The 14,270-nt window shown below is 40.4% G+C and overlaps 1 protein-coding gene across 1 annotated transcript in view; it reads right to left on the reverse strand.

Annotated features, from left to right (window-relative positions):
• Positions 1–14,270, reverse strand: part of DIAPH3 (diaphanous related formin 3) — a 244,406-nt gene that overhangs the window by 214,872 nt on the left and 15,264 nt on the right. Inside the window, exon 3 of the mRNA XM_063343720.1 lies at positions 3,444–3,617. Coding sequence (XP_063199790.1) covers positions 3,444–3,617 — 174 coding nt within the window. The remainder of the gene's footprint in view (positions 1–3,443; positions 3,618–14,270) is intronic.

Raw genomic sequence — 14,270 nt, forward strand, 5'->3', positions numbered from 1 at the left:
CAAAAATACTACAATAGTAGTATTCCCTCTAGCCTTTCATTTGTTATCCTATCTTTTTACAGGTATTTCTCATTTTCTGTAATATTTCAGTTTGATTAATTACCTTCTATTAAATGCACAACAACATATTTATGACTATTGTTATTACCAGGCAACACATCTGTTGAGATACGCACGTGACAACCCATACTAAAATTACTAGAATGAAGTCCAGCTTGACATTACCAGATATTTTTTTTTTTCTGCAAGTTCCAGTAAATGTCTTTGGAACACTGTGCCTCAGGATTCCTTTCCACAGGAATACAACTGTATACCAATGCAGGCTTCACATGAAAATACACTTTACATGTATATTTAATAACGGTAGCTGCATTTTATTTAATACTTAAATTGTATTTTTAAAACCTACAGAAACAGATATGTAAAACCACTGAAACCACACAAGTATTCCATTTTAAGTCTCACAAAAGTATATGGCTAGGTCTCTCTTGATGTTTTCTGAGAGTTATCGCATCTTCAGTACCTTGCCTGGAATATGCCCTACGTTTGGTTTTTTTCGTAACACCACCGAAATGCATGTATATCCTACCGAAGGGTGAGGAAAAATAAACGCCAAAAAAAAAAGTTTCTCACATTAGCCTGTAGCTACTGCAAAGTTCATTCTTCTGTTTAAAGCAGTTTTGCACTTCTTTCAGATTTGCTCATTTATGTTTTCTGAAAAATAACATCTGAACTTAAATAACAAAGAGAAAAAAAGACTTGTTTTTCCTGAAAAAAAAAAAATCTAATTTCTAATCCCATTTTTAAAAAAAGGGGGGGAAGTAAGAAACCTATCAGTACAAACTATATTCCATAATCCTAGATGTAACGGCAGGTTTATTTATAGGAAACTGGCTGTGCAGTAAAAAGCCATTTATTTGTTGTTGTTTTTAACTAATAAAACTTCATTAAAGCAGTTGATTTATAAAGATTAGAAGTATTCAGTGGTATAAGGGGCATATCAGATGCGGCTTAGTTTATAGAATACTTCAACTCCATTCTTTTATTTCTTCTTAAATCATTTAAAGTTACTCTACAGGTCAGCAACAACTCTTTGGAAAATAAGAATAAGTCATTTCACATGGCTATTTTCCTAGCAGCGCTAACAGAAATGAAGGGAACTAAATGACAGTTAATAACTAGCTTTAACAGTGTGGTTTTATGAACTCTTTCAAAATTTTTGCCATCAAAACCATGCAGGATACCACTGAATAGAACTTCTGAGAAAGAATTTTAGGGCTATGCAGATGATCAGAGGGCTGGAGAACCTCTCCTATGAGGACAGGCTGAGAGAGTTGGGGTTGTTCAGCCTGGAGAAGAGAAGGCTCCAGGGAGACTTTATAGAAGGCTTCCAGTACCTACAGGGGGCTTACAGGAAAGATGGGGAGGGACTCTTTATCAGGGAGTATAGCAATAGGACAAGGTGTAACGATTTTAAACCGAAAGAGGGGAGATTTAGATTAGATATTAGGAAGAAATTCTTTACTGTGAGGGTAGTGAGACACTGGAACAGGTTGCCCAGAGAAGCTGCAGATGCCCCATCCCTGGAAGTGTTCAAGGCCAGGCTGGATGAGGCTTTGAGCAACCTGGTCTAGTGGGAGGTGTCCCTGCCCATGGCAGGGGGGTTGGAACTAGGTAAGGTCCCTTCCAACCCAAACCATTCTACGATTCTAAGGAAGCAGTACGTATCCAGGAAAACCCAAAGAGTAATTTAATGCATCCAGTAAAACTTCAGGATTTAGAAACTGCTGCCTTCAGTACTAACAAATTGACTATTTTTATTTTGTGCAAAATTATCTCTAAAAGCCCGGCTACAACATTGAAAATGTCACCCCCAACGCCCCAAATCACTTAATTTGATCAGAACAGCAAACTAGAGGCTTAAATATATAATTAGCTATGTAATCTACTGTGACTAAACTAGTTTTATTCCAGTCCATTCAAGTGTGGATAATTTGAAGAATCCTTTCTGCATTACATGTTATAGCTAAAATAACACTGATAAAGTAGTTTATCAAAGACAGTTTAAGTGTTTTTTATTCAACAAAACTAGGAACGTATTCAAATTATCCAGGATGTCATCATTACTTTAACATATTTTTGCAAAGTAGTTATAGAATTGGAATTAATTGCTTCAGAATACACAGATATAAGCACTTCTGTTTACCTAGACACACAGTAGTATGTTTCTGAGGATTTATTGAAAGTTTCCATTTTTTATGGTGTAGTCTCAACATCACGTACTATCCTATACCAGAATCTCTGTGGGATGGTAGAGAAATACAACCTACACTTATGTAGCAGGGAGTGTGCGCATGGAGGCATTCAAGTTTTATTTTTAAAAAACTCTCCCATTTCCCGACGTTTGAGCAACTACTATTTACAGTAAAATTTCTTAACAGAAGTAAAATATCCTAGATACCGAGGTATACCAAGAAAAATGGACTATGTGAGAACAAGTGCAAATATAAAGGTTGGTAACAGTAAATTAGTCTCCCCCTTCATCAGCTTAACCATGAAAATGCTGAATCCTCTCTCTCAGTCATAGCTTTCAACAGTTCTACAGAAGCATCTTCAAAACTAAACTAAATTTATTGAGTACTAGGAATTACAAATTCCATAAAGGTACTTCTCTGACAGCACATTTAATTTCCTCCACACCCCAGCCCCTGGTAGTCCCTTTGTGTTTCAAAAGTTACTTGTTACTTGCTGCGAGACAGAGAAAGAATAGCCTAGGCATCATTCTCCTTGTTAATGTCCTCCTGTGCTCTTCAGATTGCAGTCACTCCGTTCTCTCATGGCTAGTCCATGTTAGTTTTCGATTGCCCAAAATGTCATCATCATCATGACAAAAACCCCCACCTGTTGAGGTGGTACCAATGCCACATGAAATCTCCAGCAAGTGACTGCTCTTTCGTAGCACAGCAATGATGACAGCTAAGGAAGGAAGCAATTTGAGACTGCATGTGAAGACAAATGCTGCTTTGGAAGCAAGAGCCTTAAGTCTTTTTTGTGCAAGAGTGACACGGCATGCAAGTTCAGAACAAAATCCTGCTGTGACATCCAAAGGCATAAAATCCCTTTGTAAAAGTTTCAGTTCATCTTGAAAGAAAGCAGGATTCCCCATTTCTTGTTCCTTCTCAAATCTGTTGCGCAATCTCAGTTCTAATAATCAGAAACCTTTTGTTTCCATTTTAAATATATTTGGAGCAAAATCCTGTCAAATTAATTCAAAAACTTTGTCCCCTGGGAAACACCCTAAAAACCACATAATTACAACTCACAACAATAACAATATTAATAATTTAGGTAAAGATTAGGACACATGCACGGAAGAAGGCTCCACCTGCCAGTTAGCCATGTTGCCATTCTTTAAGTAAAAGAAATCAGCATAAGACTCTTACCATCATTTTTTCAAACAGCGCTATGATTTCTCTTTCTGACAGGGGTTTTGGAGCAAAATCCTCCGCATCCATAGATGTAGATGACCAATCTGTAGAATGTGACTGCTTCATATGTGGCAGAGGAGGTCTTTCCTTTTTACTTCCTGGAATTCTTATACTGGCAAATCTATCCAACTGAAAACAGAAAAGGTATAACATATCACATGCTGTTTCCATTCTGCATAACCCTAATTAAGATGGGTGTTCTTGGAAGCTAAACATCCTTATTTTTCTGTAGTACCTTCACTGTTCCTTAACTGTCTTATTTTAAAGGGTTTTCCTAAAGATACATATAACAGTCAGTTGCCTTAGCACTTGAGTTAACGGACCAGAATCCCATTACATTATGGAGAAATCATGCAGAACATGAGAATTTTATAGAAAGTTTGGAGGAAGAGATATCTACAAAACCAATTTATGAAGAGTTCTTCCCAACCATTACCTGTAGAATGTGAAAAAGCAGACTGATTTACTAAAAGCATAGTTTTAAAATGTTTTTTTGTTACTCTGAAACAGCCGTACTCCTGACATTGTAATAGAATATACAGATATGCAAATTTATTAAAAGACAAGTTAGCATAACTAAGACGGTGTTCTACTGATTTTTATTTGGATTATGTTATCCAAAACTTAGTGCCTTTTTGTGCTCCAATTATTTAGACTTTCATCTACAAGAAGCATAAAAACCATCAGTTCCTCTATTAAAGTTAAGTAGGATACACTCATGGTTTCATGAATAATCCTTAGACTTATCATCAACACAAGACAATCACTCTGACTTTACCCTGTCAAAAAACCGCAAAAAATTCTTTGGAAAAGTGGTTCGGGCTATGGGTTTTTTTACTGGTTAGATATTTATCAACTTTTCAGTAAAGACTTAGGGAAATTTTAAACATTTTTATTGTTAGAGCTTGTGCATCCTAATGTAAATGGGCAAGGACCAACAGAAAACAAAAGCAGCTGACATACTCAATGAGATGTGCTAAATCTTAATCATCTTTGTAGCAGCCTTTTGAACAGATGTGAACAGCAATATTACACTTGTCAACACAGAAGAAGTTACTGTAGCATTTGATGTATGAGAGATTTTGGACAAGATTTTCACCATATCAATAGACATACATCTTTGAAATGCTATGCAAAAATATTCTGAGGCTTCAATATATCTTGAAGATAAGTATCTTGAGATATGACTTAATAAGTACATCAAAGTTACTAAACTAAATGACAAGTAAAGTTATTATAGCGCCTGTGGAATTAAGATCAGAGAGAGCAAAGAAAATTAGTAGCAAAAATTGGGTACAAGTGTTCCACTCAGAGCAAGAATTGACTATTAGACATCCATAAAGAGAGGTTTAGAGGAAAAACAAAAAGACTTTAATTCTTCCTGCTCAAAATTGAAAGGGAACAGTTTTTGGAACATAGAAATAGATTGTAAGCCACTCACAAACAGATGGTTGTATAACATGCAAAAGCAGAAAATTAATATAGCATAAACATAAAAGAGCTCAGCATGGATGATGGGGCCCTTCAGTGTCACATCAAACCCGCAGGCAATGAGGAAAGCACACTCTACATGAATAATTGCATAGGCAAGACCCAGGAAGAAAGAGAATGCAACAAAAGCAAAAGGGAGGGTAACATCATTGGATGTGAAGTGTAGAGTCATCAGTGGCAAAAACCAGCTTGCATCTTGACCAGACAGCAATTTCCCTTCCTGTCCTTAAAATCAGAAGTCTATGGCAAGCATGGGAGGATGAAGCCAGATTGCAAACTGCAATGACTAGACTGGAATCTTAAAAAAATCATATTATATGATATTTTTCTCCTCAAACAATGGCTTTCACAGAGCGCTGATGAAAGGCAGCACACCTGCTTCAAAGTTAGCCGGTAGCTTCTCCATACCCCACTGTTCACTATCAAGCGTGTAACCTAATGTTATAGATTGAGGCCCAATAATTGACAGGAACCAGTCCAATTAATCAAATTAGTTTATTAAGCAAGCGGCAACAAGCAAAACAGCGCTGGGCGGCCGGGGAGTCTTTGCTCCGCCAACGGCGCACACCCCTTCCCGAAAGTAGTTGGTTATATACCCTTCTGGTTCCCGTATATGTGTCAATCCTGGTGTATTCCGTGTCTGAGCGACATGTTGCTAGGGGGTCGGTCTTGTCCCGCCTCCTGATGGTCGTGAGGCTGAAGGCTCCTCATCTTTATCAGTGTCCTTGGGGAGACTCTTTTCAGCTTATCTCACAACTTAGCTCTTCCCTTTGAAGTGTTAAAACACACCAGATGCCTGTGATTTAGGCCTTTAGGTGTCAAAGTGCCCCAGACAGCACACCGGATGCCTGTGATTTAGGCCTTGAGGTATGAAAGTGCACCAGATAACACGCTGGATGCCTGCCTGCGATTTAAGTATGTGAAGAGTCGAAACAGTGTAGGTTTTCACCAGCCTTTAAGAAAGCCTGATTTGGTTAACAAACATGATTCTATTTATTACACTAAGAAACATGCCATTATATGTGAAGACTCTCCATACACAGACTTGAAGCAGGCGTAGAAGTAAGACACTTTGGCTGAAATAAAAGATTTCAGCCCATGGGTCAGTCAGCAGAAAATTGACTAATTTAGGTTTAAGAGAAGCGTACCATACACCCCTTACCCATCTCTCCTGAGAAGTCTCAGCCCCTTCCTTACACTCCATGTTCCCCAAGTGTCCCTTCTTCCTTCCACTGCTCCACAAAGCAGCAGCAATAGCAGTTCTGGCCAGGCAGAACCACCCTAGTCTCTGCCATGAAAGTCCCAGAACTCCTCTTGCTCCACTGGGAACAGGCAGCACCATTCCAGGGATGAGAGCCAGTTCATCCCTGAAAAGTTGTATTTCACTTCCTTTCACTTGTTCACATTTTTAGTTTATGCTTTGTTTTTAAGCTCCTCTTGAATGTGTATAGTAGATGTTTTGCAACGTTACTGATTAGGCCATAACATTCATATTCCTCATATTCACCAAATCCTTGTTCTAGAGGAGGGAAGCATGCTCTTAGAATACATTTGATTAGGCAGAACATGCAAGATAAAAGTGAGATACTAGGATTATAAGCACATTTAAACGTGTGTCAAACAAATCACTTTAAATTATTTAAAACAATGTAGCCTAAAAATAAGATTTCCATAGATTTAAAAAAGGAAATTCACAAGACCTGCACAGCAGTACAGTGTGGGTATTCTACGTACACTTCTCTTTTAAATTATGCATTGATAGTGCTTCAAAAAGTTAGTATCTCTCAATATTCCATACATGCGAATAATTTCATGGTCCACAGAAAGCACTATACAGAAAGAATAGAAATTTCATTGCTTGGTTGTAATGAAATCTACCACTGATGCTGCTGGCGATCCAAGTGATACAGGAGGAAACTGCAAAAATATAGCTCAATAATCTTCCATGTTACATTAAAAATATTTTAAACCAGGCTAACCAATGGGGAATATCTAAAGTTAGCTTTGATACAAACTGTCACTGCAGTTTAAAGCAGGTTTGACCTTCTGTCTTTTCTAAAGATGTCTGCCCTCTTTTTGTATTTATATTACCAATAAATACATACAGATCCATACAGAAACAGTGCTTTAGGACAACAATTTTTTTAAAGGGATAAACTTTTCCCTTAAGGTCTTTGTAGGCCCAACATTAAAATTAACCAAGGAATAAAGAGGGCTTCGTATGGTCTTTATACAAAGTATTTCCACAGTCAGTAAAGTTTCTTTGGAATCCTCCAAACTAATATCTGTTTTGATGCACTGATGGAACTCAGAGTAGATTATCCAGAGTTAAGAGTTCAAAGGCAATTAAATATTTCTGGGCATTGAAAGGAGAAAGATTGTTTTTTTTAATACACTGAACAAAAACATAACAGGGAGTCTTTATTCAAACAACAATCTATTCCTACCATCATAGCACAGTGTTACCAAAGATGAGGAAAACTATACTTCAGATACATAGTCTAAAAAGAAAAAAAAAAATTAAATACTGAGTATAAAAATATTGCAGTAATATTCATTAAAAACTATTTGTTCTAAAAAAAAAACCCACATTTCTTCTAAATTGTAAAAAAAAAAATTACCTGCCCATAGTGGTCTGAAGTTTAAAAATTACGTGATATTGAAAGAAGTGAAAGTAACTAAAAAGAAAAGTTAACTCTAAAGAGGAAAAAACGTTGGAGGTAGAAGTTTCCTATCCAAAGGTAAGCCTAATTCTAGAAATAACGCAGATACACTACTACTCTGTTAGCAAAAAAACCAACCAATACAGTCCTAAATCTTTTTTGGTCAAAAGGCAGGGGTTTTGGTCTGGTTAGTTTTGTTACTTTTTAAGGTGGGAGAGAAGAAGAAGAGGAGGGAAAAGATAAACAAAAATTAATTAGGACAGCACAGAAGCTATTGAAGATATAATTCACAGTTCTCATTCCTACGACTACATCCCCCAGCATGAGAGGCATGAAGAGTCTTTTCTCATAAACTTGAATTTAAAGCAATGACATGTTTGCATATATTTTAGCTTTTATGTCTTATGCCTCCTACCACCAGAGACTTGAACATCTATAAAGCAGTGTACTTTATTCTGCCAGTTTGCATTCTCTACAAGACAAAACCAGGAAGGCAACTGAAACAAAATCTTAACGTCAGAACTGAAACACAGTGAAAAGTAAACCATGGTCAACACGTGAACACGAGTTACCACGAAACTGTTCTTCAGTAGCATTTTACATTTATCAGTCTGAAGATTCTCAGGGAGCCTCGGCAGAAACTCTATTATGGCTCCCTTCTACTGTAATAGAGTATAAAACTGTCTTACGGTAGTGTTTCTTCCACTGCTCTGCTCCATCACAAAGCTCTGTGGCTTCAGAAATTCGGCAGCCAAGCTCTACTGACCAGCTCTAGTAGTTTATGAGGTGCAAAGCAAGTTACTGTATCTACACAGTAACAGTGGCGACAGCATCTGCACAGGGAAAAGTTTTCTCAATAATCACTTGGCAGACAATATATGTGAGTGAATGATTAAGTTCACATGGGACTTTAAATATAAAAGAGTGGTGCCTGCAGTGCCAAAGAGATCCAAGATGTGCTTTTCTATTACTAGTAGTACAAGAAAACACGACTGTTTATTTCAAAGGTGGTACTGTCAGAGCAATATTCAAATCCCATAGGGATTTAATATCTAACGAATATTTTTAAACACAGCCACATTAAAGAAATTACTTGAAAGCAAGCAACTGACACAGGACATATGTAAAGTTTTCTTCAATGCCCACTATCTGTACGAAAGACAAAAGGAAAGGAGATGCGTGCAGCAGCAGGACCAAGACTAAAGGCAAGAATTGTCTCTTAAGGCCGTGTGCTAAAAAGCTCCTCTGCATACAAACAAAAGAGCACAGAAAGACAATGGTGGGTGTTGGAACCCAAATAATACTTTTACCTGTCTCTTAGCAAACTCATCACAGGAGCTATTAGCCCACCAAAGGCTTATCTCTACAAGCCCAGATGAACACAGAGGCACAACAGCAGGCGGGAGGAACACAAGTTAACGATTCAGAGGAAGGGACATACTGTCCAGGCTCCTCCCAAGGTTATCCCAGCAAAGCCTCTGCCCTGTGGTCCAGGTCTGACACCCTCCCCTTGAGTCAACAGGATCAGAACAGACCACCTATCAGGCGCAGGGGTGTTACTGCTTAGGGATATAAGACACATTATGGGATGAAGAGGAAAAACATTTTTGGATTCTGCAAGGCTTCTTTTGCAATGTTTCAGGGAAAAAAGCAAAAAGGATGCATCTCTGATTTGGAGAGGTACAAGCATTGGAACTTGGCCACTAACATAAAGGACAACAAAAAAAAGTTTTTATAAATACATCAACAAAAAGAGAGCCAGAGAGAATCTCCATCCTTTACTGGATGCTGGGGGGAAAGTTGCAACCAATGATGAGGAGAAGGCTGAGATACTTAATGCCTACTTTGCCTCCTTCTTCAATACTCAGACCAGCATCCCCAGGGTGTTCAGCCTCCTGAGCTGGAAGATAAGGATGGAGAGCAGAACAACCCACCCATAATCCAGGAGGAAGTAGTCAATGATCTGCTTCTGCACCTAGATGTACATAAGTCTATGGGGCCAGATGGGATTCACCCAAGAGTACTCAAGGAGCTGGCGGGAATGCTCACCAAGCCTCTCTCCATCATTTATCAACAATCCTGGACAACAGGGCAGGTGCCACATGACCGGAGGGTGGCTAATGTGACACCCATCTACAAGAAGGGTCGGAAGGACGATCCGGGGAACTACAGGCCTGTCAGCCTGACCTCGGGACCAGGAAAGATCATGGAGAGGATCACCTTGAGTGAGCCCTCACGGCAAGTGCAGGGCGGCCAAGGGATCAGGGCCAGCCAGCATGGGTTTAGGAAAGGAAGGTCCTGCTTAACCAACCTGATCTCCTTCTATGACCATGTGACCCACCTTCTGGATGAGGGGAAGGCTGTGGACGTTGTCTGTCTGGACTTTGGTAAGGCCTTTGACACCGTCCCCCACAGCATTCTCCTGGAGAAGCTGGCGAATCATGGCATAGACAAGTGTACTCTCCGCTGGGTTAAAAACTGGCTGGATGGCCGTGCCCAGAGAGTTGTGATTAATGGGGTGAAATCCTCTTGGCAGCCGGTCACCAGTGGTGTCCCTCAGGGCTCAGTTTTGGGGACAGTTTTGTTTAATCTCTTTATCAGTGATGTGGATGAGGGGACCGAGTGCACCCTCAGTGAGTTTGCAGACGACGCCAAACTAGGTGGGAGTGTTGATCTGCTTGAGGGTAGGAAGGCTCTACAGAGGGACCTGGACAGGATGGATCGATGGGCCAAGGCCAACTGTATGAGGTTTAATAAGGCCAAGTGCCGGGTCCTGCATTTCAGTCACAACAACCCCAAGCAACGCTACAGGCTTGGGGAAGAGTGGCTGGAAAGCTGCCCGGCAGAAAAGGACCTGGGGGTGCTGGTGGACGGCCAGCTTAACACGAGGTGGCAGCAGTGTGCCCAGGTGGCCAAGAAGGCCAACAGCATTCTGGCTTGTATCAGGAATAGCGTGGCCAGCAGGAGCAGGGAAGTGATGGTGCCTCTGTACTTGGCACTGGTGAGGCCTCACCTCAAGTGCTGTGTTCAGTTCTGGGCCCCTCTGTACAAGAGGGACATTGAAGTGCTGGAGCGTGTCCAGAGGAGAGCTACCAGGCTGGTGAGGGGTCTGGAGACCAGGTCATATGAGGAGAGGCTGAGGGAGCTGGGCATGTTTTGCTTGGAGAAGAGGAGGCTGAGGGGAGACCTCATTGCCCTCTACAACTACCTGAAAGGAGGCTGGAGAGAGGTGGGTGTTGGCCTCTTCTCCCAGGTGAATAATGACAGGACCAGAGGAAATGGTCTGAAGTTGCGGCAGGGGAGGTTTAGATTAGATATTAGGAAGAATTACTTTCCTGAAAGAGTGGTCAGGCACTGGAAGAGCCTGCCCAGGGAGGTGGTTGAGTCACCATCCCTAGAGGTGTTTAAGAAATGTCTAGATGTGGCACTTCAGGGCATGCTCTAGTGGCAGAGATTGTAGGGGGTTTTTTTGTGTGCATATGGTTGGACTCGATGATCTCAAAGGTCCTTTCCAATCATGAAGATTCTATAAGCATGGGAAAATGATAAGATAAGGGGATAAATAGGGCTAGTTGTGTCTAAACAGTTTGCTAGTTAGTACTCGGCTGGCCATACCCCATACATAAACAGCACAGTATGTCCTATCTTATTAAATTTTATTTCCAAATATTTTCCTGGGTGAGATGCTCTACTTTGTGTGCACATGTGGTATGGAGGCCCATGTGTAACCAACGAGATCAAACTATGTGTCAGAGGGACCACAGACCAGCAGCTAGAGAGACCAGAGTGAGTGAACTTAAGTACCAGCAACTTGAGTAGGACCTCAGTTGTGTGCATGGTGCCAGCAACCAGAATGAGTGAGAGTGATGAGTGAATGATCACTAGCACTTACGAAGCCAGTGAAAGGGCGAAGTGGCCAGGGAACAAGGGAATATGTATCTGTAAGGGAAGGGGACCGAAGGAGCTGGCTAGAAGAGGGATAAGGGAAGTTCTGGAGAGCTGCCAGAGAGACCATAGGCTCAGGGGTGTATGGGGGCATGCCAGTTGGGAAATCCACCTCTGTCCGTGTCTAAGGAGTAGACACTGGGGCAGTTCAACTTCTACAGGAGTGAGGAGAATCCTGGCCAACTGATGGAGATTTTTGTCTATGTGTACACATCTGAGTTTCTGAAGAAAAGGCCACAAGGGGAGTTGCTTATTAGAGCGACCAGGGGAGCCCCACCAGCTGCCCAAGACCTCTGTATGTGTACGTGCCCACGTACGTGGGCATGTGCGTGTCTGTCCATGAGTGAGGTCTATATCAACAACCGGAGCGAGCCTGCAACCTCAGGGTCTCATGTGAGCCAGGTGCCAGACACAGGGAAGTCTGGGATATGGGGGCCAGACCAGGTAGTGAGCTTGTGAACCCGCCTACTGGAGAGATTCACATTGGAGATGTTTTCCACTAATAGATCCTCATCAGCCAAAGAGGGTAACAGGGTGATACCCATGGTGCTGTCTAGGTGGCCTGCCATGCATATACATACATGTTACATGCATGTGTTTGTGCAGGTGCCTCAGCCTCGCTACTGGATGGGCCTGGAGGACATGGAGCTATAGCAGCCTCACCTCTGGTGGGTTACAGAATTCATTTTCCCCCCTTACATTTTCCTTCCCTCACAGAAGGAAAGATTTATTTTTAACACAACAGAGCTCATGCATTCATAGCCACCTTGCCAATAAGATCAGATATTCTTAGCATAGGAACAATTTTTGCTACTTAACGTTACTAGAATCATTCATAGACCCTTAAGATCATCTAGTTCAAACAGGCTTAAAACCCACAAACTTGCTATCAAGCATTATACATTGATCTCCTTCACTGTTTGAAACTATTAACAGTATCCTAGACATTCTGAAAATATATAGAAAGCTATGATACGTAGTACTAAGGAAAGAGATAAAATGACAAGCCTAGATAAGCAGCATTCACCCCCTCAGAGTTGATTTCGGACTGACTGTGAATTGAGTATCAGAATTTGAACCACTAATAGTGAGAAAAATAGCTGTAAGATCCAAAACGAAGCAACTATCACAGGATAAATGGTGAAGTTTTATTTGGTTCTTATTTCATAGGCTATTATTCCACTGAGAGCCTATGAAATAAGAAAGTGGTTTTATGCACACACCATGGACCTGAAAATCAAAGTTACAAAGAGATCCACAATAAAAACCTTCTGGCTTGTCACACTTTCCAATCAGTTCCCTAGAAAGCACATTTATTTGTGCTCTCATTTTGATCTTAGTGGAGACTTCTTATATACCATTCTCTGTAAGACTATATTGTCTATTGAACTTACACACTTGATAACACAGGAATTAATGGTATAGTTATTGCTAGACTAACTTCCGGCTCAACACCTTATCAAGAAATCACCTCCTAACAGAGCCGCTATGCATGCAGGAATGAAAGGTATTACTTCCCTGCTGTCCTGCCTCCCTCATTCCTTCACCCTCACCCCCTGCCCCAATTAGCACATCAGATCATCTATTGCTATATTAAGAAATTCCTCAAAAATAAAATTCAACACATGCACGTGTAACCACATTCATGATCACTAAAAGAATTCCCTAGTTCTGCCAGTGCTTCACTCTGCCCTTGATTCAATGCCTTTCTCAGGAACAGAGGACAGCCGGTCAGAGGAGACTGGAACATCCACAGAAAAACCTGATGGCATCAGCTACTACCAAGGGAACAAGACTTGCTAAGGGAATTCTCATAGGACTATCCAACTTTGAGGCTGTTAACAACTGGAGGTCAGGTTTAACACAAAACTGACATATGCAGGATGCCTTCTCAGACAATAAATTCAATATCATTCTTATAAACACAGATAGTCTATTAAAAAGCAGAGTTTTAATTGCTTTATACTGTTCAATTTGAACTAAATGTAAAAAGCCAAATACCACAATAAATTCTCAATCATATTTTACTTCCGGTTATTGTTGTAACTCTTAAAACTGTGGTGCTTACACTCAAGTTTCCAGTTAACTGAGCAATTTAGGTTGAAGGTGATTAACCATTTGCCAATGATAACTCCTAGAATAACATAAACAGGAGAAAAAAAAGTTATTTTCTGAGGAATGCCACTAACACCTCTGCTTTGTGAATGTTCTGGAAACCAGCAAATGAAGCTGAATCAACTAGCATGGCTGGTCTTATTTACGATCGCAGAGAGGAAGTGGGTAGGGAATAAGGGAAATGATTCAGCAGCAGAGATTACCTACATCGAGGACAGAAACATTACATAATCTGGGTCTTACCTTTCTTCACCATATCCAGACTGAAGCCCTCAGACCCAAACAGGCAATGGAACAATAAGCTCAACACCAGAAAAAAAATAATAAATACTAGGAGTTTCTGTAGAACAACTTCCAACAGTGTTTAATGAGACTTTTACTGACATAATTTGGACTATGAATGTTGATATTAATGCAACTTAACAACAGCTGTTTATTGTATACAGATTAGATTCTTAAAATGAGACTAAAAATGTATTTTTGACTTTGCTTATAAAGTATGTTTCCTACTGCCCGTATTTGGAGTAAAAGCTTGCATGCAACATCTTGTAGGTCTCCGTAGTTAAAA

This window comes from Chroicocephalus ridibundus, chromosome 1 (genome assembly GCF_963924245.1).
Source record: "Chroicocephalus ridibundus chromosome 1, bChrRid1.1, whole genome shotgun sequence".
NCBI classification, from domain to species: domain Eukaryota; kingdom Metazoa; phylum Chordata; class Aves; order Charadriiformes; family Laridae; genus Chroicocephalus; species Chroicocephalus ridibundus.